The 27,842-nt window shown below is 33.9% G+C and overlaps 1 protein-coding gene across 4 annotated transcripts in view; it reads left to right on the forward strand.

The window, feature by feature from the left end:
* TFPI (tissue factor pathway inhibitor) overlaps positions 1-27,842 on the forward strand; it is a 69,147-nt gene that overhangs the window by 25,977 nt on the left and 15,328 nt on the right. For all 4 annotated transcript variants that reach the window (XM_033859967.2, XM_033859968.2, XM_019931543.3 and 1 more), the window contains 5 exons: positions 5,557-5,679; positions 11,084-11,281; positions 17,567-17,611; positions 23,818-23,994; positions 24,665-24,760. In XM_033859967.2, coding sequence (XP_033715858.1) covers positions 5,559-5,679; positions 11,084-11,281; positions 17,567-17,611; positions 23,818-23,994; positions 24,665-24,760 — 637 coding nt within the window. In that variant the 5' untranslated portion in view covers positions 5,557-5,558. The remainder of the gene's footprint in view (positions 1-5,556; positions 5,680-11,083; positions 11,282-17,566; positions 17,612-23,817; positions 23,995-24,664; positions 24,761-27,842) is intronic.

The raw sequence follows: 27,842 nt of genomic DNA on the forward strand, positions 1-27,842 counted from the left end.
AAATTAAGTACTGATATAAGCTACGGTATGGGTTAACCTTGTAAACATGAAAGAAGCCAGACTCAAAGCCATTTATATGAAATGTCTAGAATTAGGTGATATATAGAAACAAATTATATTAATGGTTTCCTAGGAACGTGAGGATGGGAAAATTGCTGGGGGTGATGGCTAAAGGGTGGGGAATTTCCTTATAGGGTAATGAAAATATTCTAAAATTGATTGTGGTGATGTTTATACAACTCTGTGGATATAGTTATAGCTATTAAAACTTTTTTTAAATTGAAATTATCAAAATTAAAAGTTTGTGCTTATCAAAAGATACATATAAAATTGAAGAGATAAGATAGACCAAGATAGAATATTTATATGTATTTGGCAAAGAACTTATATCCATAATATATGAAGAGCTCCTACAATTCAATAATGAAAAGACAAAAAAATCTTTAAAAAAAAACCCTCAAGTTATTGAGATAGAGAGTAATAGAGGAACTGGTGGTTGTTACTTTTTAAATATGGTGCTCAAAGAAGGTCTTTTGGAGAGAGGATACCTGACAAGTGTCCTAACTAAAAGAAGGGAGTCTGTCATTCCAGGATCTTGTAGAAGAGTGCCCCCATGACAGGAAATAACAAATTTAAAGTACTAAACCTAGAATGAATATGCTATGTTCAAGAATCAACAGCTTCAGTGGAGCCAAGGGATTAGTAGGCAGTATCCATAAAGCTGAGTAATTACAGAAAAGACTGACAGGAAATAAAGTTGAAAGGGGAGCTGGGAATGACATATTGGACACCTTTTCCCTTGTCAAAATGATCCTCCCTAATGATGATGATGATGATGGGGCTACAGCAAGATATTTCCTATCTCCTGCCTTGTGTCTTTAACTGCCCTTATACTGTTCCACTTAGAAAACATAACCTCAAATGTAATCTGTCCTGACCGAATTTGTCCCTAATATGTACACCAATCAATATTTACATTAATTTACCAAGTTGTGTGACTAGCACACAACAGTTCACTCAGGATATACTTGAATCCTCTGACCTTCATATTCTGTATCTATTCAATGACTCAGTTTTATCAATACTAACTCAAAATACCTGCCCCTTTCTCTGTAGTTCCACTGATAACTCCCTTTTCATAATTTCAATCTGATCTGCAACATTCTAGCTGTTAATTCCACTTATAATTTTTCCCTCTCAACATCTTTCCATACATGCTGGATTTTATTAATGCACAAAGCATATCATACTTTTTAATATTTTTCTAGCTCAGAAAACCTACTGACTTTTTCTTGACTTTTTCTTATCTGTAATATTATCTCTCAAGATATTTTCCAAAAATATTTTATGGGAAAATAGCCCTTGACATATAAATTTCAAAATGCAGTTACTATATCTCCCATAGAAGATACTATTACACATTACCACATTAAGCATTCTTTAAAAGTCCTAGAGTTAAGAAACCTATATAAATTTTTAAACTTAGATATAAATATATATTAATCTATGAACACTTTTTAAATATAATAACTAATAACATCTTGCTGAACTAGTATTCGAGGAACATACCTTGACTAAAAAGGTTAAAATTGATGCTGCAAATTACCATTAAAGTGACTATAAAATGTAAGTTATATGACATAACTATGTTATTCCGCAAAGTGAGGAAAATGTGTTAGTTCAAATGCATAAATTTTTAGAACTGAAATGTAATTTAAGGACAATCTAGCCCAAGTCAAGCATTTTATGAATCAGGTTCAGAAACGTAAATTTCCGAAGGTTACTTAGGTTTCTGGCAGAGCTGAGATTAGAATTTCTAGTTTATTGCCCTAATGTATAAATACTATTTTTATTCAAGGTAAATAATTTAACATGTATTTATTGTCCACTACTATGTGCCTGGTATATGCAAAGATATTCTCACAATTCATCTTGGCACTTAACATTGCATTTGTATTTAATTCAATTGGTTGAGCATAAATTCCTTAAGGGTCAAGGCTTTCTCTAGATTTTTAAATCTCCCTTTGTGACTAACATATTATTATGCACAACTAGTCACTGACTCAACACATTCATGTAATATATTCTTGCTTAAATAACTTCTGATGACAGATCATAAATTAAAGAGGATTTAGCAAGAGTGAAGCCCTCTTCCTGGTTCATAGCTGGTGCCTTCTCGCTGTGTTACATGATGGAAGGTACAAGGGACCTCTGTGGGATCTCTTTTATAAGAACACATCCCATCCCTCATGATCTAATCCCTTCTGAAAGGTCCTGCTTCCTAATACCATCACCTTTGGGAGTTAGAATTCTATATAAGGACTTGGGGGAACACAAACATTCAGATCATAGCATAATCCCACCAACAGTGTTAAAGGTCCACATCCTCACCAACATTTCGTATTGTCAGTTTTTACTAATTTTAGTTGTGGTGTCTCATAACAGTGCTGATTTGTATTTTTTGATGAGTAATGATGTTGAGCATCTTTTAATATGCTTATTGGCTGTATATATATAATCTATTGAAAAGTGCCTGTACAATCTTTAATCCTTTTTTTTTTTTTTTTTTTTTTTTGCGGTACGCGGGCCTCTCACTGTTGTGGCCTCTCCCTTTGCGGACCACAGGCTCCAGACGCGCAGGCTCAGCGGCCATGGCTCACGGGCCCAGCCGCTCGGCGGCATTTGGGATCTTCCCTGAACGGGGCACAAACCCGTGTCCCCGGCATCGGCAGGCGGACTCCCAACCACTGCGCCACCAGGGAAGCCCTGATTCATTTTTAATTGCATATTTATTTGTAGTTCTTTATACATTTTCAATATATAATCTTAAGATATATGAATTTCAAATACTTCCTCACAACTTGCCTTTTCAGTATCTTAAGGGTGCTTCCTTTGTTGAACAGTTCTTGATTTTAATGAAATCCAATTATCAGTATTTTATTTTTAATTGGTGCTGTCTATATCTTGATTCAAAAATGCTTGCCAACCTCATCATGAATATATTCTCATATGTTTTTTCTCCTAAAATTTAATGTTTTATCTTTCACATTTAGATGGTTGAATTCTCTTGAATCAATTTTTGTGTATGATACCAGGTTGGGTAATACATATTTTTAATGGGGCCAGCTATTTAAGACAATCGAGTACAGAAAGATACAAGGATGTGTAAGAAGTGTGTTAATCACTGGATAGCTTCAGGTCAGGTTTGTTATCTTGTTTGTCATTTTACAATGTAATTATGCGTTTTGAAATTTAAAAATAAGTTCATTACAGTAATATATAATTACATCAGTTCACTCTAGTTGATCTCCACAAATTACAGTTTTATGAATGTTATAACAAGTTGTACTATTTTTTCAGTGGCACGCACACCCAAATCAGTCTTCCACACTGCTCTTAGAAATTGAAATATTTAGTGGTTTCGGTCACTTTTCAGAGGCAACACTGTGGAGAAGAAAAAGTACTGAACTAGCAATCTGCTCACTTGAATTCAAGTTCTGTGTCAGTCATTAATTAGCTATGGCTTTCTATAGAGCATACTCATAGTGTTTTCTGTCCAACAGCCTTGATTTCTTCTGGAAGCAATAATCTACTCCTCCTGGGAGCTACACCTGTCCACTCCACCCTTAAACTCATATACTTACATTAAGATTTGCAGTGTTTTGACATTTTCCTATTCCCTGACCCCTGACTTTTTTTAGGGTCCACCAAATCTGTGCTAGTCTCCTGTAGCTCTCCACCTCAAACATATTGGTCCAGTGGTGGGACACTTCCAAACTAAAACTATCAATGCCATACTGAAGCTATGTGAATCTAGTCCATGAAGAAAAGTAGTCACACTATTCTGATTAGGCCTTCCATATGCACAATTCCTTCATATCCACAATTCCTCTATATCAGCAGTTCCACATCCAAGGATTCAAGCAACCGTGGATCGTGTAGTACTATAGCATTTACTATTGAAAAAAACCCATGTATAAGTGAACCCATGCAGTTCAAATCCATGCTGGTCAAAGGTCAACAGTGTATATGTATATTTGTACATACATTTAAATACATATATATTTGTGAATTCAAATACTTTATGATATGATTTAGGAGTTTTGTAACACTGCTACTGACTAAAATTCAAAAATGTGTTATCATTTCCAAAGTGTGAGAAAATGGGTTATACATTTCACTAGTGATTTTAATGAAGTTTAAAGCAAATGCCATTTATTACTTTATTATTTATTATGACTACACTTTAATGATGTATATTGCAGCTGTGATCCACTATAGACATAAACAGAATATTCTCTAAATTGTTTTTGATGGAATATCTGTTCCTGCATTTCTGAATGTTTACTGATAACATTGCTCTTTCCTTCCTGATTCCAATCGCATCAGTGGCTGAACACGTGCATGTATTCTCTTCTTTTTCTCTTCCCGTGCTGTGTAAACATTACACATTTCCTTCCACTTTTGAATCGAAAGGAAAAATAGCCTTAAAAAAAAAAATTTGTATGTGCTTTTCCATTATTTTTTGCTATTGATCTTTAAATAATTTTGAAACAGGAAGTCTCACTCTCCTGCTGAAATCTGTTTCCTATAGAGAGTAAATGTGTTGATTTATCACTTAAAGTCACTTTTCTATGAAACTCTTTTGAATCAAATAACTCCCTAAGTTGAGGGAGAAGAACTGGGACAAAGGACTGCTAGAATGTTAGACAATTTCTTTTTCAACAGTTCTGTTTGCAATCTCATAGAAAACCTGGTTAGGAAATTGGTTATAAAAACAGAAACATACTTTAAAGGAAACAAAGATGAAAATTTGGAAATGTGTTTCTTTTTTGAAATGGGAGTAAAGGGAAAGAGGAATCAGAAATTGAAAGCTGCATTAAAGAAATAATAGAGGGCTTCCCTAGTGGTGCAGTGGTTGGGAGTCCGCCTGCCGATGCAGGGGACACGGGTTCGTGCCCCGGTCCAGGAAGAACCCACGTGCTGCAGAGCGGCTGGGCCCGTGAGCCGTGGCCGCTGGGCCTGCGTGTCCAGAGCCTGTGCTCCACAACGGGAGAGGCCACAGCAGTGAGAGGCCCGCATACCGCAAAAAACAAACAAACAAAAAAAAAACAACAAAAAAAGAAATAATAGAAAAATGCAAGAAAAATTAAAGTAAAATTAGTTCTGACTCAAAAAAGAATAGTTATGAGAAAGATGTGGCAAATAGAATTGCGAATGTAAATGGTTCTTAATACATACTTAGTCATGTTGATCAGGATTACCCATGTCTCTCAGTTATTGCCATTTTAATGTATATTTTCAAGATTGAAATATGACCTCTGTACTTGAACATTATTAGCTATATGCACTGAAAGTATGTGTATCTACAATATTGAATGCTAATACACATGTTTTAAATATGACTCATGGAATTTGTGGACAGAAATGTATGAGAATACACATTAAATGTCATAGAAATTTACATGTGGAGGTATGCATAAAGTTCCTACTAGTCTGTATATAAATCCACATTAACATTTTATTTATTAGATATATCTGTGTTCTGTATTTCAGAGATGATTGACGCAATGAAGAAAGAACAGATTTTTTGGGTTTCTGTATGTCTGCTGCTTAGTTGTGCTTCTGCCCCTCTTAATGCTGTTCCTGAGGAAGGTGAAGAACATACAAACATTACAGGTAAAATGTTAAAAGCATTCATCTTTTTAAGCTAGTCAATGCTCTCAATTTTAATACAAAAATTTAATACATTTTTCTCCATCTTGTAGAAAAATCAGTTTTTATTGAAGTGACATTTTTCTAAAATCTTAGTCCAAAAAATAAAGTCACTTTAGCAAGGAAGATCTCTTTTTTCTCAGACTATATATTAAATACTGAAGTACCTCTGAAAAATTGCAAGGAGCAAAATGGTATAGATACAACTCTCTATGAACCTTGATGTCACCCTTTGTCTGGGAAAAGTATGAGAAGGAAAAGGAAAGTACAAACATCTGAAGTTTCAGTCATTCTCTCCTTCTTGCCTTTATTCCTCAAATAAAAACTTCTCAGATGAGTCCAAAGTAAGAATCTAGTCAAGCAGGATACCAGAAGATCTGGGTAATAGAAGATAGTTCTAATCCCATAAAGTTCTGTGTCTAAAAATAAAATACAGTTGACCCTTGAGCAATGCAGGAGTCGGGGTACCAACCATCAGTGAAGTCAAAAATCCGCATATAACTTATAGTCAGCCCTCTGTATCCATGATTCCTCTAGGTCCTGCGTTCTGCATGCAGATTCAGCCAACCACAGATCATGTAGTACTATAGTATTTATTACTGAAAAAAACATTTTGTATAAGTGAACCCATGCATCTCAAACCTGTGTTGTTCAAGCATCAACTGTTTTAACAATAAAACAATAGAACAAGGAGGAGACTGTGTAGTGATCGTTATTATAGATTTATTTCTTTCTTAAAAGTAATATTTTGTGGCAAATTAGTAAATTAGTGATAAAAATCTCATCATTGTTAATAATGAGAGACTGAACAAAGTGATAGCTTCTATTCATTTGTATATATGTTTATGATGTACAAAACATATCCATAAATACATTTTGATTTCATATCTCCAACAGCTCTTTAATGTGATTTTGTTCCTTGTACTAACCTTTGATAAAGATTGAATAAATATATCTTATGTGCCTGAGACTCTGGTAGGTGCTAGGGAAGAAGTGATGACTGAGACCAGGTTCTCCAAAATTTCATGGTTTCACAAGGGAGACTTTAATGTAGACAGATTATTTCAGTGTAATGTGGTAAGTGAAATGGTAAGAGGCATGCATAAGGGTGCTGCTGTTGATACAAAGAAAAGGGGGACTCATCTAAGCTTGGCTATCTGCGAGCTTGGCACAGGGAAGTGGCCAAATGGTACATGCTACATCACTTCAGCCTGCACCCAAAAATGAGACACTGGGAGCAGATCTGAAGGTCTAGACCAACTGGACCCACAGCTTGAAGTCCATCTGCCCAGGCAGGCCCAGCCTACATCAGCCCCCAGCTGACCGGTCGATAAGAATCAAACCCAGCTGGGATCAGAAGGGCCATTCACATCCTACCCATGAATGAAAAATAAAGGCTTATTATTATATGCCACCAAAAAATACATATATATTATTGGGAAAATTTCCTAAAGATGGAACATTATTTGATAAAGTAAAAACCATTATGTGCCTTATGAGAGTAGGAATGTGGGCACTATGAGATGGACTCTAATTCTTCCTTCCACTCATTTTTCAAAAGGGATGGCTAAAGTTCTAATATTCTGGAGGTTGGGTAGAGAAGGAATGCGGAGGTTACAGTAAGTCCCAACAGGGCAAAGGAGGCAATCCCGTCTTAGAAAGTGGGAGGAGAAAGAGTCCAAGTGTTCCTAATATTCACCTCCTCCAAGCTCCCTCAATTAGGCTGAGAAAATGCATGCCAGTTAACCAGGATGTTCCTGAAACTGTTGCTACTGCCACAGTCAGCCAAGAAACCAGAATTAACCTATCAATAATTAAACCCAAGTTTAAAATCTCTGGATAAATCCAGACCAAACCCACCTGGATAAGGAAAAATTTTGATCTTAAAGCTAGATTTGAAGACCACTTAGCTGACTGGCTGCACAGTCTTATGCAGTTTTGGTTTTCTTTTGTTTTGTTTTTAATTAATCTTGTGATAGCATGATCCTGTGTCTGTATCGATTCAATTTTGGAGATACCATCTATCACATTATGCCAAGGTCATGCCATCATTTTATAGATGTATGCCAGTTCATTGAAATACTGTACTAGCATTTTATTGAAAAACATTACAAGATTTTACGGCTTCTCTCACAAGTCAATAGTAGACCTTTTAAAATTAGTTCAACCAGCAGGGAGGATGAAATAGAGAAATTTTTGATAAGATAAAAATGATTAAAAAATAGTGGTGATAAACTTTTTTTTTTTTTTTTAAATTCCTTTAGACTGGTAGAGACAAGATTAGCAGGGAGCATTTAGAGAAAGGCAAGTATGTTTCATAACATTTAGAATCAGACAGACCTAAGTATGCATGTGTAGTTTGCCACATAGCAGCTTTGCAAAATTAGATGAGTTTATGTAAACTCTCTGACTCCCAGTATCCTAATCTATAAGTAAGTGATCTAAATAACTACATTTAAATGGTTGTTATATAAACTGCATAAAAGCATCTGGCATATTTCCTAGCACAGAGGAGGCAGAGTACACGTCTGTGTTCTTCCTTTCCAGAGAAATCAAATATTTTAGTTAGAGAGTCAAGTAGCATATATATAGATAGTAGGTTAACCATAAAGCTCTAGGTTCCCAAACAAATTCCAGGAGAATGAGGATTCTAATAGTCAAGGATATGACACATCCCCAAATATATCACGAGCCTTCCATTCAACATCCCAGGACAGGGGGAGGGAAGACTGAGATTTTAATTCTCAGACTGTGAGACATAAAATATTGGGTTGGCCAGAAAGTTCTGTAAGATGTGATGGAAAACCCCTAACTTTTTGGCCAACCCAATATAAGAAATTAATTATGAAAATAATTACATATAAACCATAATTCTGTTTATCTTACTACATCAGATTAAAGTCCTGTTACATTGTCTTGTATGTTTTTTCCAGTTTTACGGCCTTAGGTAGATCCTTGTCACAGTCAACGCTTTCTTCAAGTCTTGGGAAAGTTACCCTTGATCCCCTCAGAAAAGCTTAAGTATCTTATTATACACTTACACAGCATCCTGAACTTCTTGAATATTTATATAACTAAGTCTTTAGTGTCCGCATGCTTCATGAAGGGGGGGTGGTCACTGCCACCTAATTTACTATCATATCTGCCATGACAGCACAGTGCCTGACAAATGACCAACACACGATTGTTAACTTTTGAAAAGGTTTATCTAAATTAAAAAATCAAAACAAGACAAACTTTCATCCCTTTTTAGTGGCACAGCATGGCTGTGTGTCCAGAGGGGCCACCTGATCACTCCCCCAAATCAAGAATGCTGTGCCCAAGTGCGAGGTTGCAAGGTCACTGCACAAAAGAATATTCTAATATAGGATTCGTGTAAGAAATACAATAAAATATGAATGGTAAAAATGAGTAACTAGATAATAATTAGTAAAATACATTACTCAAAGTTAATTCTTAGTGTTTTCTTTAGGAAATTGCTATAAAATCATTACCTGCTTTCATCACTGAAACCATTTTTAATTTTTATAAAGTGAAGTTTAGAAAAATTTATTGAGTGGAAATTGTACAATTAAATCTATGTGCTTGACTTAAATGCCAATTAAGGAATCTCAGTCACACAGATCTGTGACAGTATCACTCAGTTATTAAGAAGGTGAGCAGTATCTGGTATAAAACTATCTGAGGGTCAATTCTGAAGCCGTCACTTATGGTGTGAACTGAACAATTAATTTTTGCAGTGCTATTTTATAATCTGTAAAGTGGAGATAATAATGCCTAATTCAGAAGTTTGTTGTGATCGTTAAATAATATAATTGCAAAATGTCTGGAGCACAGTAATTACTCAGTAAACGTTAGCTCTTACTACCAGGACAACTGCTACAACTATGGTGTAATATCCTTTGTTTGTGGTACGCTGCCACCACCTGGTGGCACCATTACTAAATAGCAGGTTGAAAATAAGATGGTATATCCTTAATACAGAAAATGTAAAATAAAAGATTTGGCATGATAATAAAGAATATCAAATATATGAAAAGTCAAAAATGCGGGAATAATCAATGAGAAATAATTTGATATAAGTTATTGATTTATAAGACATAGTTTCCCTAAGTATACAGTATTTGGCAACTCAGGTAAAGCTGTGTTCTACAAGTGGCCTATATTAAAGGTGCCTGTCTGAAGCACTGCTTCAATGATTTGGTGTCTGTAGAGTTCTAAAGTAACATTAACTTGGGAATCAAGACCATCATATTGTATGAGAAGTGCTATAGGAATTTCTGAAATAATGGTATATAGCCATAAGTTATGAAAATGTCAGAGTTTTTATTCTAGCTCATTTCTCAAAATTATTTATGTGACTTCTGAGATTCTAAGATCTGCTCCTAAGGATATTTATAGAACTGATAGGTCAAATTTTTGTCAGCCCTACAAAAATGTATATAGAGCAGATAAAACATAAAGTGCTAATTCAGTGACACATTGTGCGTCATCTCTCAGTCAGATGCACCACTTAGGGTCCTTGAAGCTTTCTAACTTCTCACAATTTTTTAACAACTCAGAATGTCATGTGTAGAATTATCAATCTTTAAGTAAAGAAAGGAATATAAATAGCATTCACAATCATGCATAAATGTACTACTCAGAAAATGCTTTCGCTTATTTTTGAATTCAAATTGACAGTTGTAACTTCAGTGATGAAGGGAAAATATATATTTTTCATGTCATTTTTTGTTTATATACAGATATATACAATACTCTAAAATGTTATTATATATTATTAATTTCTAGGGAAAAGAAGTACTTGTGTGTATAATTTAAGAAAATTAATTATTTGTAATTTATAGTATTTAACACCTAAATTTTCATAAATAGAGAATGGTTTAATGTAGTATGATATATACATACATGTATGAATATAAATATTCTGTTGCTTTTTCTTTCATGAGGATTGGAGTCATGTACCAGCCCTGATATTGTTGCTTTTAAAGAGTTGTTTTGTATGTAAAAAATGACACAGCTGTGGATTAGGGAGACATCTCTACTTATCTGTAATGTCAACACATCAGTTACCTTATAACTACTACTCAATTCCATATTGGTCAACTGGTACAAGTTTAAGCAACATCTATAACAAGAGTCTAGAAAAAATATTTGATATTTTTCCTTAAAAGTTGGTTAATAATCAACTATTAAAGTTTAATAAAGTTGGTAAGACCTGTCTCATTTGATGAGTTTATATATTTTATCTAACTTTTTGATAACTTTTCATAGTTTCTTATATCAGCCTATTTTATTATTGTTGCACTTCTCCTTAAAATTAAGATGTATTAAAAATGAATGTTATTCTTTTATTTTTACCTTGTAGATGCTGAGTTGCCACCGTTGAAACTTGTACATTCATTCTGTGCATTTAAAGCAGATGATGGCCCATGCAAAGCAATGATAAAGAGATTTTTTTTCAATATTCACACTCAGCAATGTGAAGAATTTATATATGGGGGATGTGAAGGAAATCAGAATCGATTTGAAAGTCTGGAAGAGTGCAAAGAAAAATGTACAAGAGGTAGGTTTCTGGAGATACTTATTACCCAGAAACCTTTAGAGTTATTAGATCTAATCATAGATTTGATCATTTTAGAAAAAATGTTAAAACTATTTTAACATTCCAAGGAATCTTTTTCACTTTTTTAGCTTTAATGTTCAACTACTGTTTTTCATTTTTTTGTATCAGTCATTATAAAATACAGTAAGCTTATTGTCCTATACTCTTCCCCATAATAAAGAGGGAAGAAAACCCTTAAGTTTGCAGAACAGATTTTATATCTGCAACAAATTAAGTGTAATTCAGCCTCCTTGGGTAGCTATGAGTTCACAGGAAATAAATTGTTATTCACAGTGACTTAGACTTTCCTTTACCAATACAATGATCTCATAGTTGTTTCCCTGTCAAGATAATGAATTAATCCAATTTGAGGTTCTCAACAGCTACTAATTAGAAAATTATAGAAATATATATATGAAAGTAAAATCCTTCTCTTTGGAGCCTTGGAATAATGTAGAAAATATCATCCCTGATGACCTATGAAGACCTTACTGAACCCAACTTTTCATAGTTTTACTGAGTTATAAGGTTTAAAAGCATATCACATTCTACTATTAAACTTTATTGAACACTTTTATTCTTTTAATCATGTTAAAACAACTTTTTTTTTCAAATTCTACAAATTACAATGTTTCATGTGGTTTTCTCTCTTTAGACTGAGATAAATTCCAAACAATTACTGGTCAAAATTTTGAATGTTTTTATCTCAGTTTTATTCTTCTGAATTGAGAGCTACTTGAGAGATAGAAAATCCTGAGTTGTCTTTATTTCTGCAGTTTCTAGTCCCAAATTTCCCCACTGCATGTTCTTAGAGACAGTTGAATTAAACTGTAGGGCCATAGCAATGGTATCTTTAGTTAACACTGGTGTCTTGTTTTTTGCAAAGCAGGCAGGTCTGCATTTTCACTCTGATAATGCTTTCCTAAACAGCTTTTACAAAACAGCCCTGGCATCATGATGCTCTCGGCCTATGGGAAAATCTCAGTGTGGTAAAAACAGAGAGCTTTTCTCCTCTGTGACTGTTGTATGCTCCAGACCTGGCAGAAAAGAATTGATGTGAATGAATTTCTTTATCTCAGAGCACTTATTTCCCTCTTTCCTCTCCATAGATGTGCTAGAAATGTTACTAACACAGATTAGGCAATTCAGTGGTTCTCTGTAGTACCTTTGGTTTTTGTGATTGCCTGGTCATTTTCCATTCATCACAGATTTCTATACCCTGTTCTTTTCCATACTGGGCCAAGTATCCTTTCATACTGAGTATCACTCAGGTTCAGCACCTTGGCTAGAGGCCTGGTTGCCTCATTCTTTGTAATCCTCACTTTTTCATGTAGCAGCCTACTTAATTTCATCAACTGGCCTCTTTCCTGAAATACATACCTATTTAGTTTTTATAATTTACAAATCTTTTATTTCACCATTGTGAAAAGTTACCCTTTTCTTTAGAAATTAATCAAATATGATTTTGTTCTTCAGTGAATGTCCTGCTATAATGTTTTCTCAAACATCATTATTGCCTACCATAACTATATGTCTTTTGCCCCCATCTCCTCATTATCTCTTCAAAAGTCATTGATATTACTGTTTGAATATCTGAGTGTTTTATATAGTAAGCTACTGTTAAGGATATAGCTGACATAGAAGAATTACTAAACTTTTAAAAAATCACCTAAGGAGAAAATTCCATCTTCAGCTGTGATGGAGTAACTGGAGCTGAACTTTCTCTCCTAATGTAAATAACTAGAAAACTGGGCAAAATATATGAATCAGCTGTTTACAGACATTGATCAAAAGGCAGTGCAGGATTGTGATCTCTGAGAGACGGGAAACACATGAGGTGAATGCTCCGGTCTCCCCAGCAATCTGCATGAAGGCACTTCAGACCACAGTTAAAGGAGGGAAATACCAGCACAGCATGGTGGTCTCCATGGTGGAGGATGTGGAGATTGGAGACTGGTAGACTGATGTGGCTGGGTTTTGAGGGACAATATGTGAGAGAGAATGGACATATGTAGAGAAAAAGCTAAAAAATCTGGATAAGGGTCCCTTTGAGTTTGTTACTGAATAATAAAACTGCATGCACTTGGTGAAATTCCATGAATTTGAGAAAGTAATTACAGGGATTTGTAAGTGGAACAATTCCCAGAGCTCCCACATGACTAGGAGAATTTTACATTTAATTTAGTACTAGGACTAAATTAGACCTAGAGTAAAAGCTACTTTAACCTTGCCATAGTGAAGCTTAAACCAAGCCTTAAAAGTTCCAGATGATCCACAAGTAACTTAACTACTTGCCAGAAGGCACTTCTTTAATGGAAGATGGTAAAACATTCTTTAACGGAAGACAATAAAATCCAGCAGCAAACAGCATAATATTCAAAAATATCTATAATCCCCCCTGCCCAGAATACTAAACATTTGAAGAAGAAGCAAACTGTGATCCATAATTAGGAAAAAAGTGCTCAATTCAAACAGACAGAGAAATGACAGAGGTGACAAAATTAGTAGACAAGGACTTTAAAATAGCTATTATAAATATGGTAAAGGATTTAAAGAAAACATGAACATAATAAGAAGAAAATGGAATATATAAAAGAGAACTAAATGGAAATTCTAAACCTGAAAAATTCAGTATATAAAATAAGAAATTTTCCAGATGTACTTAAAGCAGATTAGACATTACAGAAGAAAAGGTCAGTAAACTTAAAGACAGAGCAATAGTAACTGTTCAAGATGAAGGACAGTGGGGATTAAAAAAAGGCTAAACAAGCAAACAAAAAAGAATATATCCCAATAACCCATGACAGGAAATCAAGAAGTCTATCAAAATGGGTAATTGGAGTCCTGGCAGTTGGGGCAGGAGATATGTAAACAAAAAAATGGCAAAGAATTATCCACATTTGATGAAAACTGTAACATGTAGAACCAAGAACACTGACAAAATAAAAAAAAAAAAAAAAAAGAAAAAGAAGTCTACACAAATGAATATAATAATCAAATTGCTGAAAATTGTGGATAAAAAGTAAATCATAAAAAAATGAGGAAAATGATACATGAGGGAATGAAGATCGAAAGAATCCCCAAGTTCCCATCAAGAAACAATTCACAAGAGAAGAAAATGGAACATCTTATTTGAAGAGCTAAAGGAAAAAATAAACTGCCAATTAGTAATCTAGATCTATTAAAAATACCCTCATAATGGAGATAAACACTTTTTCAGATTAACAATGTCTGAGAAAATTTATTGCTAGCAGACTTGTACTGTGAGTAATAGTAAAAGATTTAAAACTAAAGCACACAGGAAAGGAGGGGGAACATACGAGATTACTGTTGTAAGGTTCTGATACTACAGATGAAAGTGGTATTAATTACTTGAAGCCAAATTGTCATGAATTAAAGATGCATATTAAAATTACATTAAATTTTAATGGTATAATCACTCCAGTTAAAAGGTATATAGTAGACAATATAAAAAAATCACGAACTAAGTACGTGTTGTCTGCAGGAAAGACGTTTTAAAAATACAGACACAGAGAGGTTAAAAGTGAAAAGATGAAAAAAGATATACGATGCAAGCACAGATCAGAAGAATGATTAGTAAAAGTAGACTATAGGACAAGCAATATTGGCAGGAGAAAGGGAAGACACATTATAAGAATGAGGGCCAATTAATCAAAAAACCATAAAAATCCTCAATGTCTATGTGTATGCCTTCATTACAGAACTGGAAAATTTTCAGAGAAAAAACTGACAGAAGTGAAAGGAGAAATATGATGTATATCTTATATATTAAGACTTGGAAGCTGAATTTTTGTTTTATTTTGGAGACCTTCGAGAACTATGGCTTGTAAATTACCATGCCTGAGAATAAAGTCAAGCCAAATATTTCAGAGAATAGGAACTAGGCATGTGTTTAGTTTGATATGTATGCTCAGCTGTCCTTTTGCATGTAAAGCTGTTTTATCAGTTGTTTCCAAATATATATAATCTTGCATGATGTATTTACCTATGTAATAATAGAGACATGGTAACAACGTTAATAAGGTAGAAAAAATTAAAATATAGTTTGTAAAATGGTTTCTAAACACATGGCTTTCAAAATGTTTGTCTTTTGGTTTAGTTGCTTTTTTCCCATAGCCTATACAAGAACAACATTGTATTTGATTATTATTTTTTGAAAAATAGGTGTATGTAGTGTGGGAATTAAAGAATTAGATGAAAGAGATCAAATTCCCACTTAACTTTTTAGCTAGTCAGCCTCTACAGCAACTTTTAAAGGTTCCAATAGGTATTCTGTTTATATTAATTACTATTTTATTAGTTGAACTAACTGTGACTTGCAGGTTTTCATGGGGATTTACATGGGAATTTTCTCCACTGGGAATTAAAGAGCATGTAAATACTTTTTCCATTCTCTTTATTTTTAAGTTTATTTTGTGTTTTATTTGTTTGGAATAGTGAAGACTTACCCAGTAACAAGAATATTCTGTCCATAGAGTCTTTTCCCATCTACTTGGAAAATTTTCTAGGCTGACTTCAACAAATATGAAATATAAAAGTTAGCATTCAGATTTTACCCTCCCCTTTCCCAACAGAAAACAAAAAGATGAAGAAAGAATAGGGCAAAAAAAAATTTTTTTACAATTGTTTAAATGTATCAGGTAATTATGAATTAATTTTGATATTAATTAATTTTAATATTCATGATGAAATATTAAAATGTGAATTCATGTACATTGGAGTTCAAGGAATTACTAAAATAAGAATTAGTAAAACATACTCTCATTATTCCTTAAGACATCATTAATAAATGTTATGTTCTGCATAAATCTAGGAAAATATGATAACTTGGATAATTTGCTGTAAACCTTATCTATCTTTTCAGACTGTAATTGGCATAAAAATAAATTAAATAGGGTATCCATGGTTGTTACCAGAAAGGAACAAGTTCTCTCTTTTAATATTGCATGAATATTGAAATCAAGCATCTCTATGTTCCTGTTCCGTGGCTATTGTCAGTAGGTAAAACAGAGCAAAAATGATTACTCAGCTCTCTAGTCTTATATACTGTTTATATGTATATATTCTTTCCCTGCCTTCATAAATTAAAAATGTAACATAATAATTGTACATTAAAATATTTTAATGTAAGCTTATTATGACAATCCACCATCTAAAAACATTAACTGGGGGTTGGTTATTTACAATAAAAAAAAAATCAGGTTTTCTTAACATTTAAAATACAATTAGAATTACACACACACACACACACACACACACACGCGCGCACATCTTTTTTAAGACTGTTGAATAAAACATAGTAAAGCTCAAAAGGGAGATGAACCACATCACCTTATCATTTGTAGACATTTTACTCTCCAAAGAATAACCTGATTGATCACTGGCTGAAAGGGGCATTTAAGCCAACTCATACTCATATTCTCTCTCTCTTGCCTCTCTCTCCCTCCCTTTTATGTCTCTCTGGCCATACAACTAATAATAAGCTGCCTTGAACAAAGCTTTTCTCTGTAAAACAATTGATTATACAACAAATCAAATATCACTTAGTTTTCCTAATGTTTATGTGAACAAATCAAAATTTTACATAATATATCAATTTGAATTTCATTATCCTTTAAATTAGAATTTAGAATCCATACTTGAAATACAATGGGTCAAAGACAAGTAGCATTCTAGTTCTCAAGTGGAGTAATTCCAATAATTCTATGAGATTAAACTAAAAAATACATCACAAATACCATTTGCTTCATTTCTCCTCTGTAATTGGAAATAATAATGAAGCTTGTAATTGGATTAAGATAATGAAGCAGAAGAAGGAATCAGGGAAGGAGGTAATTCTGGTTCCTTTCACCCCTACTTCCATTCCTCTATAGAAATGATCTGTTTGAATTACTTTCACATTTCACATTATTTTAATAAGTAACTATTTTAATCATAGATATTTTGAATAGCAAACTTAGTTCACCATGAATTATTATTTTTGTAAATGTGTTAGAAAGTTTTAAAATAGTTTTTGAGACATTATTATATTAAAATGTAGGTGACTTTATGGTTATACTGTAATAATTTAATTTAATCTTTAGAGCAAATAAGAAATTTATTGACATTCTGTATAAGAATAATTTTAATAGTAATAAACATATCACCCTAGTTTGTTAAATTGAAAGTCATAACATTATATTATAAATTGTGGTAATTGATACATATATACTGTTTTACTTGCAGATTATCCAAAGAAAACTAGAAGGACAAAGACAACATTGCAAAAAGGTGAATATTCATTTGTATGCTCATTAGTAGCATTTACATAAGGCACTTGGCAATTCAATTCTTAGCTTTCTCTGCTATGAGATTCATCATAAATCCATGTGATCTTTGACATGGTGTTTTGTTTCAGTGCATATAATGAAAATGTAGAAATAACATACATGATATTTGGTAAGGGAAGACTTCAAACACTGTGTTTACTCATTCTAATTCAGTGTGATATCTGGTATTAGATGAGTAACAATCCAGAGCCATGCACATGCTATTTTTTTTTTTTTTTTGCACATGCTATTTTAACATCCCCAAAATAGTGATCTAGATGTTGTTGTTCTTACTTTATTTCTCAGATCTCTAATCCTTTCATAATCTCAGCATTGTGTGGCTTTAGTAAGTTTCATCCAGTATTACTCTGAATATATATATGCCTTTGAGTTGTCAACAGCCTGTATGCAAAAATAAGTGGAGATATTTAACAATAAATAATTGCTTTTGTCAACATTATTTAGCATTTGCATATTTTTGATTTAAATTATTTATAGTTTTTAACTAAAAAGAATTACTTTTTGGTGAATATATTATATCAGTACAAGAAAAATGTTACAAGAGATGAAGAAAGACATGCTCCTTTTAATAAAGGTCTAGAAGCTGACTTTGCTCAATTACCATTCACAGCATTTACATTTAAATGAGAAAATATTGAACAAAAAGATCAAATTATTTAATTCAGGACATTAAAAAGCTACATAATTCAAAGTGAATTTTAGTTTTACTAACTTTGATTTAATTATGTGGGAAAGAGCTGAAAAATTCTATAACTCACTGATAAGCTTAAGACAAACTACTGTCCAGAATTTCAATCAAAAGTTATAAAATAAATTCAGCAAAGTTTGTACAAACAACATAAGTAAATGTATTTATTTATAAGTTTTAAAATAACTTTCTATAAATATTGAATTAATTTTTACAAAAGTGTTCCATACTTCAATTAAATGAAATTCTTCTTATCTGTAATATCAAAGAATACAGCATATTTATAAATAGGGTTTTTTTGTCCATCAAGTAAAAGATGATATCTTCAACATTTAAACATTAGTATATTTTTTTTCAAAAATGTAGATTTAGGGGCTTCCCTGGTGGCGCAGTGGTTGAGCGTCCGCCTGCCGATGCAGGGGACACGGGTTCGTGACCCGGTCTGGGAAGATCGCACATGCCACGGAGCGGCTAGGCCCGTGAGCCATGGCCATTGAGCCTGTGCGTCCGGAGCCTGTGCTCTGCAACGGGAGAGGCCACAACAGTGAGAGGCCCGCGTACCGCAAAAAAAAAAAAAAAAAATGTAGATTTAGGAAAAAATTATATGCAGGGGAAATTTACTGGAAAATTATGCTACTTAATTTATATTTAATGATTTAGAATTGAAGCATTCTTATTTGATATTATATATGAAAGTTAGAGAGTAAAGCTATGGATATTATTCACATGTGTAAAAAATGTTCAGATGCTAAAACCAATCCATGATGAAGACCTTTAAGCATATTGATTTGAAGTCAACTTTGTGATATGCTTCCTAACATCACATCAGAACAGTTATAAAGACAATGGGGATTCTTTACAACCCTTTTGGGAGAAAGTTTTGTTTAAGACAATTGCCAAGTATGCAGCCTCAAACAAAAGTTAGTAGTGAAAATCATGTGGTTTGTGGAAGTTGGCATATATCTTAAAGCCTGCCTTCTGGGTTTTAACTGAGCATCAATTTAGAGCGAGGATTGTGTATGCAGATTCAATACAAACGTTAGAACTTTATTTATCTGAGGAATATTGGGAATGAATTTCTTAATTTGTGACCGTAGATATATTAAATTCTAGGTCTAAGCAGAATTATTTTACAAGTATGCAATTTCAACTCCTAAAATAAATGTATGTCCTAGAATGGGGCCTCATATAAATATGGCAACTTTCAGTTGTATAATTCCTTAATCATATTTTCAGAGTAATTTGTTACTGTTTTCTCTTCTTTGTATGCAATATTTTTTACCTACTCCCTTTTGTTAAACATAGAATTCTTATATTATTTGTTAATATGATTTAAAATTTCATAAATACATACTAAGACCTAAACAAATCAAATTAGTGACCAAATGTATTTTTCTTTCTCTTGTAATACAGTATATTATAAAACTTTTTTAAACAGCTTTATTGAGATATAATTCACATGCTAAACAATTCAGCCATTTAAAGTGCACAATTTAATAATTTTAGTATATTTAGTATAGCGCAACCATCAGCATAATCAATTTTAGAACATTTTTATCACACACACCCCCAAAAAAACCTCTGTAATCACTAACAGACACTGCCCCATTTCTTCCGGCTCCCCCAGCCCCAGGCAACCATTAATCCACTTTCTACATCTATAGATTGGCCTATTCTGGATGTTTCATAAAAATGAAATCATATAATATATGGATATATAGATATATATGGATAATATATGGATTTCTGTGTCTGACTCATTTCACTCAGCATAATGTTGTCAAGGTCCTCCATGTCGTAGCAGATCTCAGTACTTCATTCCTTATTATGACAGGATAATATTCCATTATATGGATAGACCACATTTTGTTTATCCATTTATCAGATGATAGACATCTGGGTTGTTTCCACCTTTTGGAATTTGGGAATAATGTTGCTAGGTACATTAGGGTTCAAGTTTTTGTGTGCACATGTGATTTCATTTCTCTTGGCCTAGACACCTAGGCCTCGGTGTGGTTCTAATAGGCATTCCTTTTAGAATTCTGAGTGAAGTTGAACATCTTCATGAATTACCTGTTTAAATCCATTGCTTATTTTACTGTTGGGTTGTTTGAATGTTTCTTATTTGTGATATTGTGATTTATAATAAAGATATAGTTGGTCTTCCTCCTGTTGTCCCTGGCACAGAGCTCAAAAAACCCTTGGAATTTCCTGACTTGAGTCTTAAAGGTATCTTTTGTTATGTTAATGATGTGACTTCCGGGACAGCTCCTCAGTTGGGGGGACTGCTGGTTGCTGGGGGAGCCAACCCCTTGATTAGAGGGTTGAAACTTTCAATCCCATCCCCCCTCCACCACCTCCGGAGAGGGGAGAGGGGCTGGAGGTTGAGTTCAATCACCAATGGCCAATGATTTAATTATTCATGCCTGTGTAATGAAGCCTCCATAAAAACACAAAAGGACGGAGGTCAGGGAACTTCCGGGTTGTTGAACTTGGGGAGATTCGGGAAGAGTGGATACCTGGAGAGGGAAGCTCTGCCCCTTCCCACATACCTTGCCCTGTGCATCTCCTCCACCTTGCTGTTCCTGAATTATATCCTTTTGTAATAAACTGGTGATCTAGTAAGAAAACTTTTCTGGAGTTCCGTGAGCCAAATTAATCAAACCCAAAGAGGGGGGTGTGGAACCTCAGATTTACAGCCTTGTTGGTCAGAAGCCCGGGGGGCGGGGGGGGCAGGGTGCACCTGAACTTTTTTAACATCTTTATTGGAGTATAATTGCTTTACAATGTTGTGTTAGTTTCTGCTGTATCACAAAGTGAATCAGCTATACGTATACATACATCCCCATATCTCCTCCCTCTTGCATTTTCCTCTCACCCTCCCTATCCCACCCGTCTAGGTGGACATAAAGCACCGAGATGATCTCCCTGTGCTATGCGGCTGCTTCCCACTAGCTATCTATTTTACATTTGGTAGTGTATATAAGTCCATGCCACTCTCTCACTTCATCCCAGCTTACCCTTCCCCCTCCCTGTGTCCTCAAGTCCATTCTCTATGATTGTGTCTTTATTCTTGTCCTGCCCCTAGGTTCTTCAGAACCATTTTTTTAAATAGATTCCATATATATGTGTTAGCATACAGTATTTGCTTTCTGACTTACTTCACTCTGTATGACAGACTCTAGGTCCATCCACCTCACTACAAATAACTCAATCTCTTTCCTTTTTATGGCTGAGTAATATTCCATCGTATATATGTGCCATATCTTCTTTATCCATTCATCTGTTGATGGACACTTAGGTTGCTTCCATGTCCTGCCTATTGTAAATAGTGCTGCAGTGAACATTGCTGTACATGACTCTTTTTGAATTATGGTTTCTCAGGGTATATGTCCAGTAGTGGGATTGCTGGGTCATATGGTAATTCTATTCTTAGTTTTTTAAGGAAGCTCCATACTGTTCTCCATAGTGGCTGTATCAATTTACATTCTCACCAACAGTGCAAGAGGGTTCCCTTCTCTCCACACCCTCTCCAGCATTTATTGTTTGTAGATTTTTTGATGATGGCCATTCTGACCAGTGTGAGGTGATACCTCATTGTAGTTTTGATTTGCATTTCTCTAATGATTAGTGATGTTGAGCTTCCTTTCATGTGTTTGTTGGCAATCTGTATATCTTTTTTGGAGAAATGTCTATTTAGGTCTTCTGCCCATTTTTGGATTGGGTTGTTTGTTTTTTTGATATTGAGCTGTATGAGCTGCTGGTATATTTTGGAGATTAATCCTTTGTCAGTTGCTTCATTTGCAAATATTTTCTCCCATTCTGAGGGTTGTCTTTTGGTCTTGTTTATGGTTTCCTTTGCTGTGCAAAAGCTTTTAAGTTTCATTAGATCCCATTTGTTTATTTTTGTTTTTATTTCCACTTCTCTAGGAGGTGGGTCAAAAAGGATCTTGCTGTGATTTATGTCATAGAGTGTTCTGCCTATGTTTTCCTCTAAGAGTCTTATAGTGTCTGGCCTTACATTTAGGTCTTTAGTCCATTTTGAGTTTGTGTATGGTGTTAGGGAGTGTTCTAATTTCATTCTTTTACATGTAGCTGTCCAGTTTTCCCTGCACCACTTATTGAAGAGGCTGTCTTTTCTCCATTGTATATTCTTGCCTCCTTTATCAAAGATAAGGTGTATTATAAAAATTTAAAGAAGTAGGATTTTTCCTTGTCCCATATATTAAACTTAACCATGGGAATAATAGTTACATTCACCTTAAGAAACAAGAGGCAGTAAACAATGAACAAAATAACTTTCAAATTGGTACTTTGAGAAGTCATAGAAAATAGATATTTTACTCTATATTAAAATAGGATGTTTTAATTAATAAAACAATTTTTTCATAGGGGATTGGTTTTTCTACTGTTGCAGAAATCATTAACATTATTAAATACATACTGTTTTTATAATAAAGCACTCATGAATATTGCTTCCCTGAGATAAATGCAAGATGCTTTAAGATGTGAAAAGATGCTACTCTTCATTTTTGCAGCTATGGTAATATATAGTTGCAGGGGGAAAGAAATGGGGAAATTGGAACTTTGCCCTAAAAAATTCAAGCCCAATATATCTTGCAATCATCATAATTTTGAAAATAATTTATTGCTTTTCTTTACAGAGTATGCATGTAAACAAGGCTTGTAATGTAGATCACAGTGGTACAACTTTTGTGACAGCTATGTTTAGCCTGGTTTGGAGCACTATCAAAGAATGGGTATTAGACTTTTTCAAAAGCCTCTCCAATCCCTGAACATGTATTTCCTGTCTGCCTCTGCACTATTGGAGTCATTCCAATGCCTGGAAGAAAAATAAGAGACACAGTGGAGGAGGATGTCATACCTAATACAGATATTAATTTCAGCATAAGAATTCAGGAAATTCTAAGTATAGCCATGAAAGCTTCCATACCCCTCAAAGCTTCTCCCTTTTTAAAAAATTGAAACCATTCTAATGAAGCAACAAAGTATACTTAAATGAGACTGCACACCTGAAAAATAAGAAATATTTGTAGATCTTTCCTAAATGTTGATGCACATAAGCTTAGTAAAAATAATTAAACCAAATTTTTGCCATAATATTTTGGACTTCCAAACCAAGGGTAAAAAAACCAAATATCTTTTATTCTCTCAGTTCATGAAAGAGCTGATAGTTAATGCCCTATTAATTTACTATGAGAAATTTAGAATTTGAAATTCCAATAGACACAATGTATGACAACAGTTGTAACTCCCTTATTCTAAATGTCACAGTAGATATAGTATAGTTGTGGATAAAGTTATATTTTACCTTTTATCTTTATCTTTTCATATTTACTCCTTAAATAATTTCAACTTAACCATTTATATTTTTAATTAACGTAATTAAATTATTAACAAAAAGGAATATTGCTTTCTGACATTTTTATAATTTCTAGAAAAGCCAGATTTCTGCTTTTTGGAAGAAGATGCTGGAATCTGTCGAGGTTATATTACTAGGTATTTTTATAACAATCAATCAAAGCAGTGTGAACGCTTCAAGTATGGTGGGTGCCTTGGCAATCTCAACAACTTTGAATCACTGGAAGAATGCAAGGACACCTGTGAGGACTCATGTACGTTCATTTCTCATCTCCTTTTACTTCATTTTATAGCATTCTTTTTAAAATAAGGCATCCTAGAGGATGTTCAGGCTTACCCAGATTTTGTTGCAGCCATGCAAATGAAGATCCACTGTAGTCACTCTTAATCTGATAGAAATTAGTCACCATGTTAGTTTATTTAAGAAACAGAGAATTAAGAAATTTATAGTGGAAATTATTTCCATAGAAATTGCTTTTAGGTTACATTATTTAATCTTCCTTTCTGAGAATACTGTAGTGCAATTTAGGCACAAGAGTAGGACTGCTGAAATCCCTTAGGCTTATAAAAATTTGAGAGCACGTGGTTCTTTAGAAACTACCACCTAAAATCAGTCAGTTTTATCTGAGCCTAAAATTAATTAAAGGAGTGACTTAAACATTAATTGTTACCTTTTTTGTTTTGACAAAGAACCACAAAGTTACTCGTGGAAATATTATAGTATAAGATACATATATAAAGATATATATATCTTATATATATGAGATATAAAGATATATAAAGATTCACTAATTTAACATACCAATGTGAATAAAATTTCTAGACATCTACTTTTCTTAACACAACTTCTGTGCTTTGCTTTATGTGTACAATTATGAGCTTGTGAAAATGTCTTCTATTTTAATTGGCTGTATTTTTTTCCAGTGAATGATTTCCAGGTGGATGATCATAGAACCCAGCTTGATGCTGTGAATAATGACTCCTTGACTCCCCAGCCTACCAAGGTACCCAGCTTCTTCGGTAAGACTCTCTTTTAATTGCTGCCAGAAAAATATTATCATGGTAACAATAGAAATAGAATGTATATGAGAACTATGCTTTTTAGAAAATTATACTTCTTTTGTTACTTAATAATACGTGTGTTGAAATACTGAGATTCAAAATTGCTTAAGACCTTTTGTCCCAGAAAAGTGATAATTTTCCTAGTCTATTTTAAAGTATGCTTTGTAGTAGGCTTTTGATTACATATCCCATGAAAACTTTTACATGATATTTAACTCTGCACCAAATTTATCTTATAAAATAATGCTAGGAATTATCAACTTCATCATTGTAATGGCAGCAGTGTGTCAAAAGCATCCTAAAGTGTTCTTAAATTGAGCATAGCATTGGAGAAGTTCTCTGGTGTTAGTCACAGGACAGATTAGGAATTCGGTGACTAACCATCCGTGAGGCTATGTCACTCTGAGAGAATTTTCTTTTGGATGTATGCAGAACACTTTTCTGGACTCTGTCCTGTCAACATATTTGTCAAATTTAAACAAACATACAGGAAATATGCTCACAAAAATGCAGAGCTGGGAAAATAATGGAAATACTGGAAAACATAACCAGACACTACAAATATCTAGACAAACAACCTAAAAAGTTGAAAGTTAATGGGATGAATGTAATTCTTTCTAAATTTAAAAAATCACAAGTGCTTATTCAGAAATTGGAGATTTTGCTTAGAAGCAGTCCGTATAAGTGTTAAACGTAAAGGTGGCATGTGTTGAGAGTTCTGTGGCTATTAAAATTTCAGCCTTAGGGTAAAAAGAGACATAGTGTCTGGGGCACAGGTTCTCTACCCCAGCCATGTGTCAGAATTGGATGGGGTTCAGAATGTCTTTGAGCATCTTTCTTTACAAAAAACAAACAAACAAGCAAAACTTCTGCCCAGATGGATTTAAAGGACTGCAAATGTTGTCTGTGATTTATCTAGAATGAGGAATATAGTCCTACATTGACCTGATGATGTCTGTGGACTTGCTTCAGCCCTGAATGCCATACCTTAGAAGTCACTGGACTGAGACTTAGGACTGGAAAGTGTAAGGAGATGTGAGATCTAAGAGAGAACATTATATATACTCTCAGTACTTGAAACACTGTCATGTGAAAGGAAAATTAAATTCTGTACATGCCTCACTCAATCTTCTCCATTTCAGTCTTCCCTGTCCATATCCCCCCGGTTCCTTATCTCCCTCAACCCAGCCTAAGAATCAGAATTAATGAATGAAATCTAAAGTACAAATTTCTTTCTGTAAAGTGTTTATTTTTAATGTGAGGTCTTCAAAAATGAATGAGTGCTTCAGTGACTAAATTCCCCAAATTGCAGGCAGTCAAATAGTGTTCCAATAGTACTTGCAGTGTCATAAAGGGCATGCAAAATTTCAGAGGGAGTTAGTATATTCAAAATGCCTTCAGGTCTTTAGATTTTATAATTAGAGCAGTGAAGTATTACATCTGTCACTGCTTGCAATTATATAAATACATTTTATAACAACTTAAGAAAATACAGTTCTATGTTTATGTAAAAACTTGTTCAACGTTTTAGCAAATGTGTAAGGTTCTCCGTGGGTATTAGGTTCTTTTGAAAAGATGTAAATCCTTTAAGGTTTTGATTCAGTGTACAGGAATAAGAATGTGCCCCACAATACAAATAGAATAGCATTCATTTAAAATTCTTTTCATTAAAAACAATCCTTAGGTATTTGAATATTCCAAAAATATAGCTAGATTGTGTTATTGTTATTAAGTGAAATATTTATAAATATAATTTTAATGTTTCTCTTTCTGATGATAATAGAAAAACATTTTAGAAATTTTGTTCAATGTTACTGGAAAATGGTTTGGTAATTTTTTTTAATTGCTATTTATTCTCAACCATAATATTGCAAATTAGCATGAGAATATATATTTTCCAGTGAACCCTCTTGACTCAAGATATTTGAATGCTTATTAAGAACAACTGAGGTTTAATTTTCTTTCATTTCCATATTTCAATATTAATAGGCTACATAGGTGACCTCAAATATTGAAACTTGCTCTTCCTTAAAGAGGTTTTTGTTTTGTTTTGTTTTGTTTTGTTTTTGCGGTACGCGGGCCTCTCACTGTTGTGGCCTCTCCCGTTGTGGAGCACAGGCTCCGGACACGCAGGCCCAGCAGCCATGGCTCATGGGCCCAGCCGCTCCGCGGCACGTGGGATCCTCCCAGACCGGGGCACGAACCCGTGTCCCCTGCATTGGCAGGCGGACTCTCAACCACTGCGCCACCAGGGAAGCCCTAAAGAGATTTTTTATAAATGTTTTGTAAGCATGGCCCTGTGCAAAAGTGAGAGCAAATTATTTGATTTTAATTCTTTGTCCTGAATTGTGAGGATCTCTGCATAGTTACAATAAATATGTGCTCAGTACATGTGGGAGAGAAGTAATTCTAACACAGTATCTCTAAATGTATGCAGTTCTGTGTAAGATCTTCAGAATGAAAGACTGTCACAACTGGTTCTTCTTGACTTTCCTGCTGGGATTGGCACTAAAATATAGTGGATAAGAGAAATGACTCTGAGCCTGAAGACTTGGTCTCAGATCCCATTTCTTTCACTTACTAGCTGTGCAACCTTAAGATAATTCTTAACCTCTCAGAACCTTATTTTTTCCCACCGCAAAATGAGGATGTTAATAATATAGTACTTACCTCATAGGTTTTATTGTGAGGTGAAATCAGTCAATATACATAACTTGCTTAGGACAGTACCTGATAACCTATTGAGTGCTACATAAGTATGATTTGTCATTATTACCCATGTAATTCAGAGCAATACAAGCCTTAGTTCCCAGGTCTTAGTTTCTCATCTGTAAAACAACTCTTTGTAAATTCCCATTTGCAGGAAAAGGTGGTATTTCAGCCACTTATAAAATCTCTAATTATTCAAATAAGTGCTTCAGTAAAAAAAATTACAATTAACCTTTAAAAGAGAATTCACAATAGAACTAAATACATATGTGGGAACTTAAACAGTTCAAATGTGTTTCCTAGAAACAAATTGAGAATATAGGCATGCAGA

Source organism: Tursiops truncatus, chromosome 7 (assembly GCF_011762595.2).
Source record: "Tursiops truncatus isolate mTurTru1 chromosome 7, mTurTru1.mat.Y, whole genome shotgun sequence".
In the NCBI taxonomy this organism is placed as follows: domain Eukaryota; kingdom Metazoa; phylum Chordata; class Mammalia; order Artiodactyla; family Delphinidae; genus Tursiops; species Tursiops truncatus.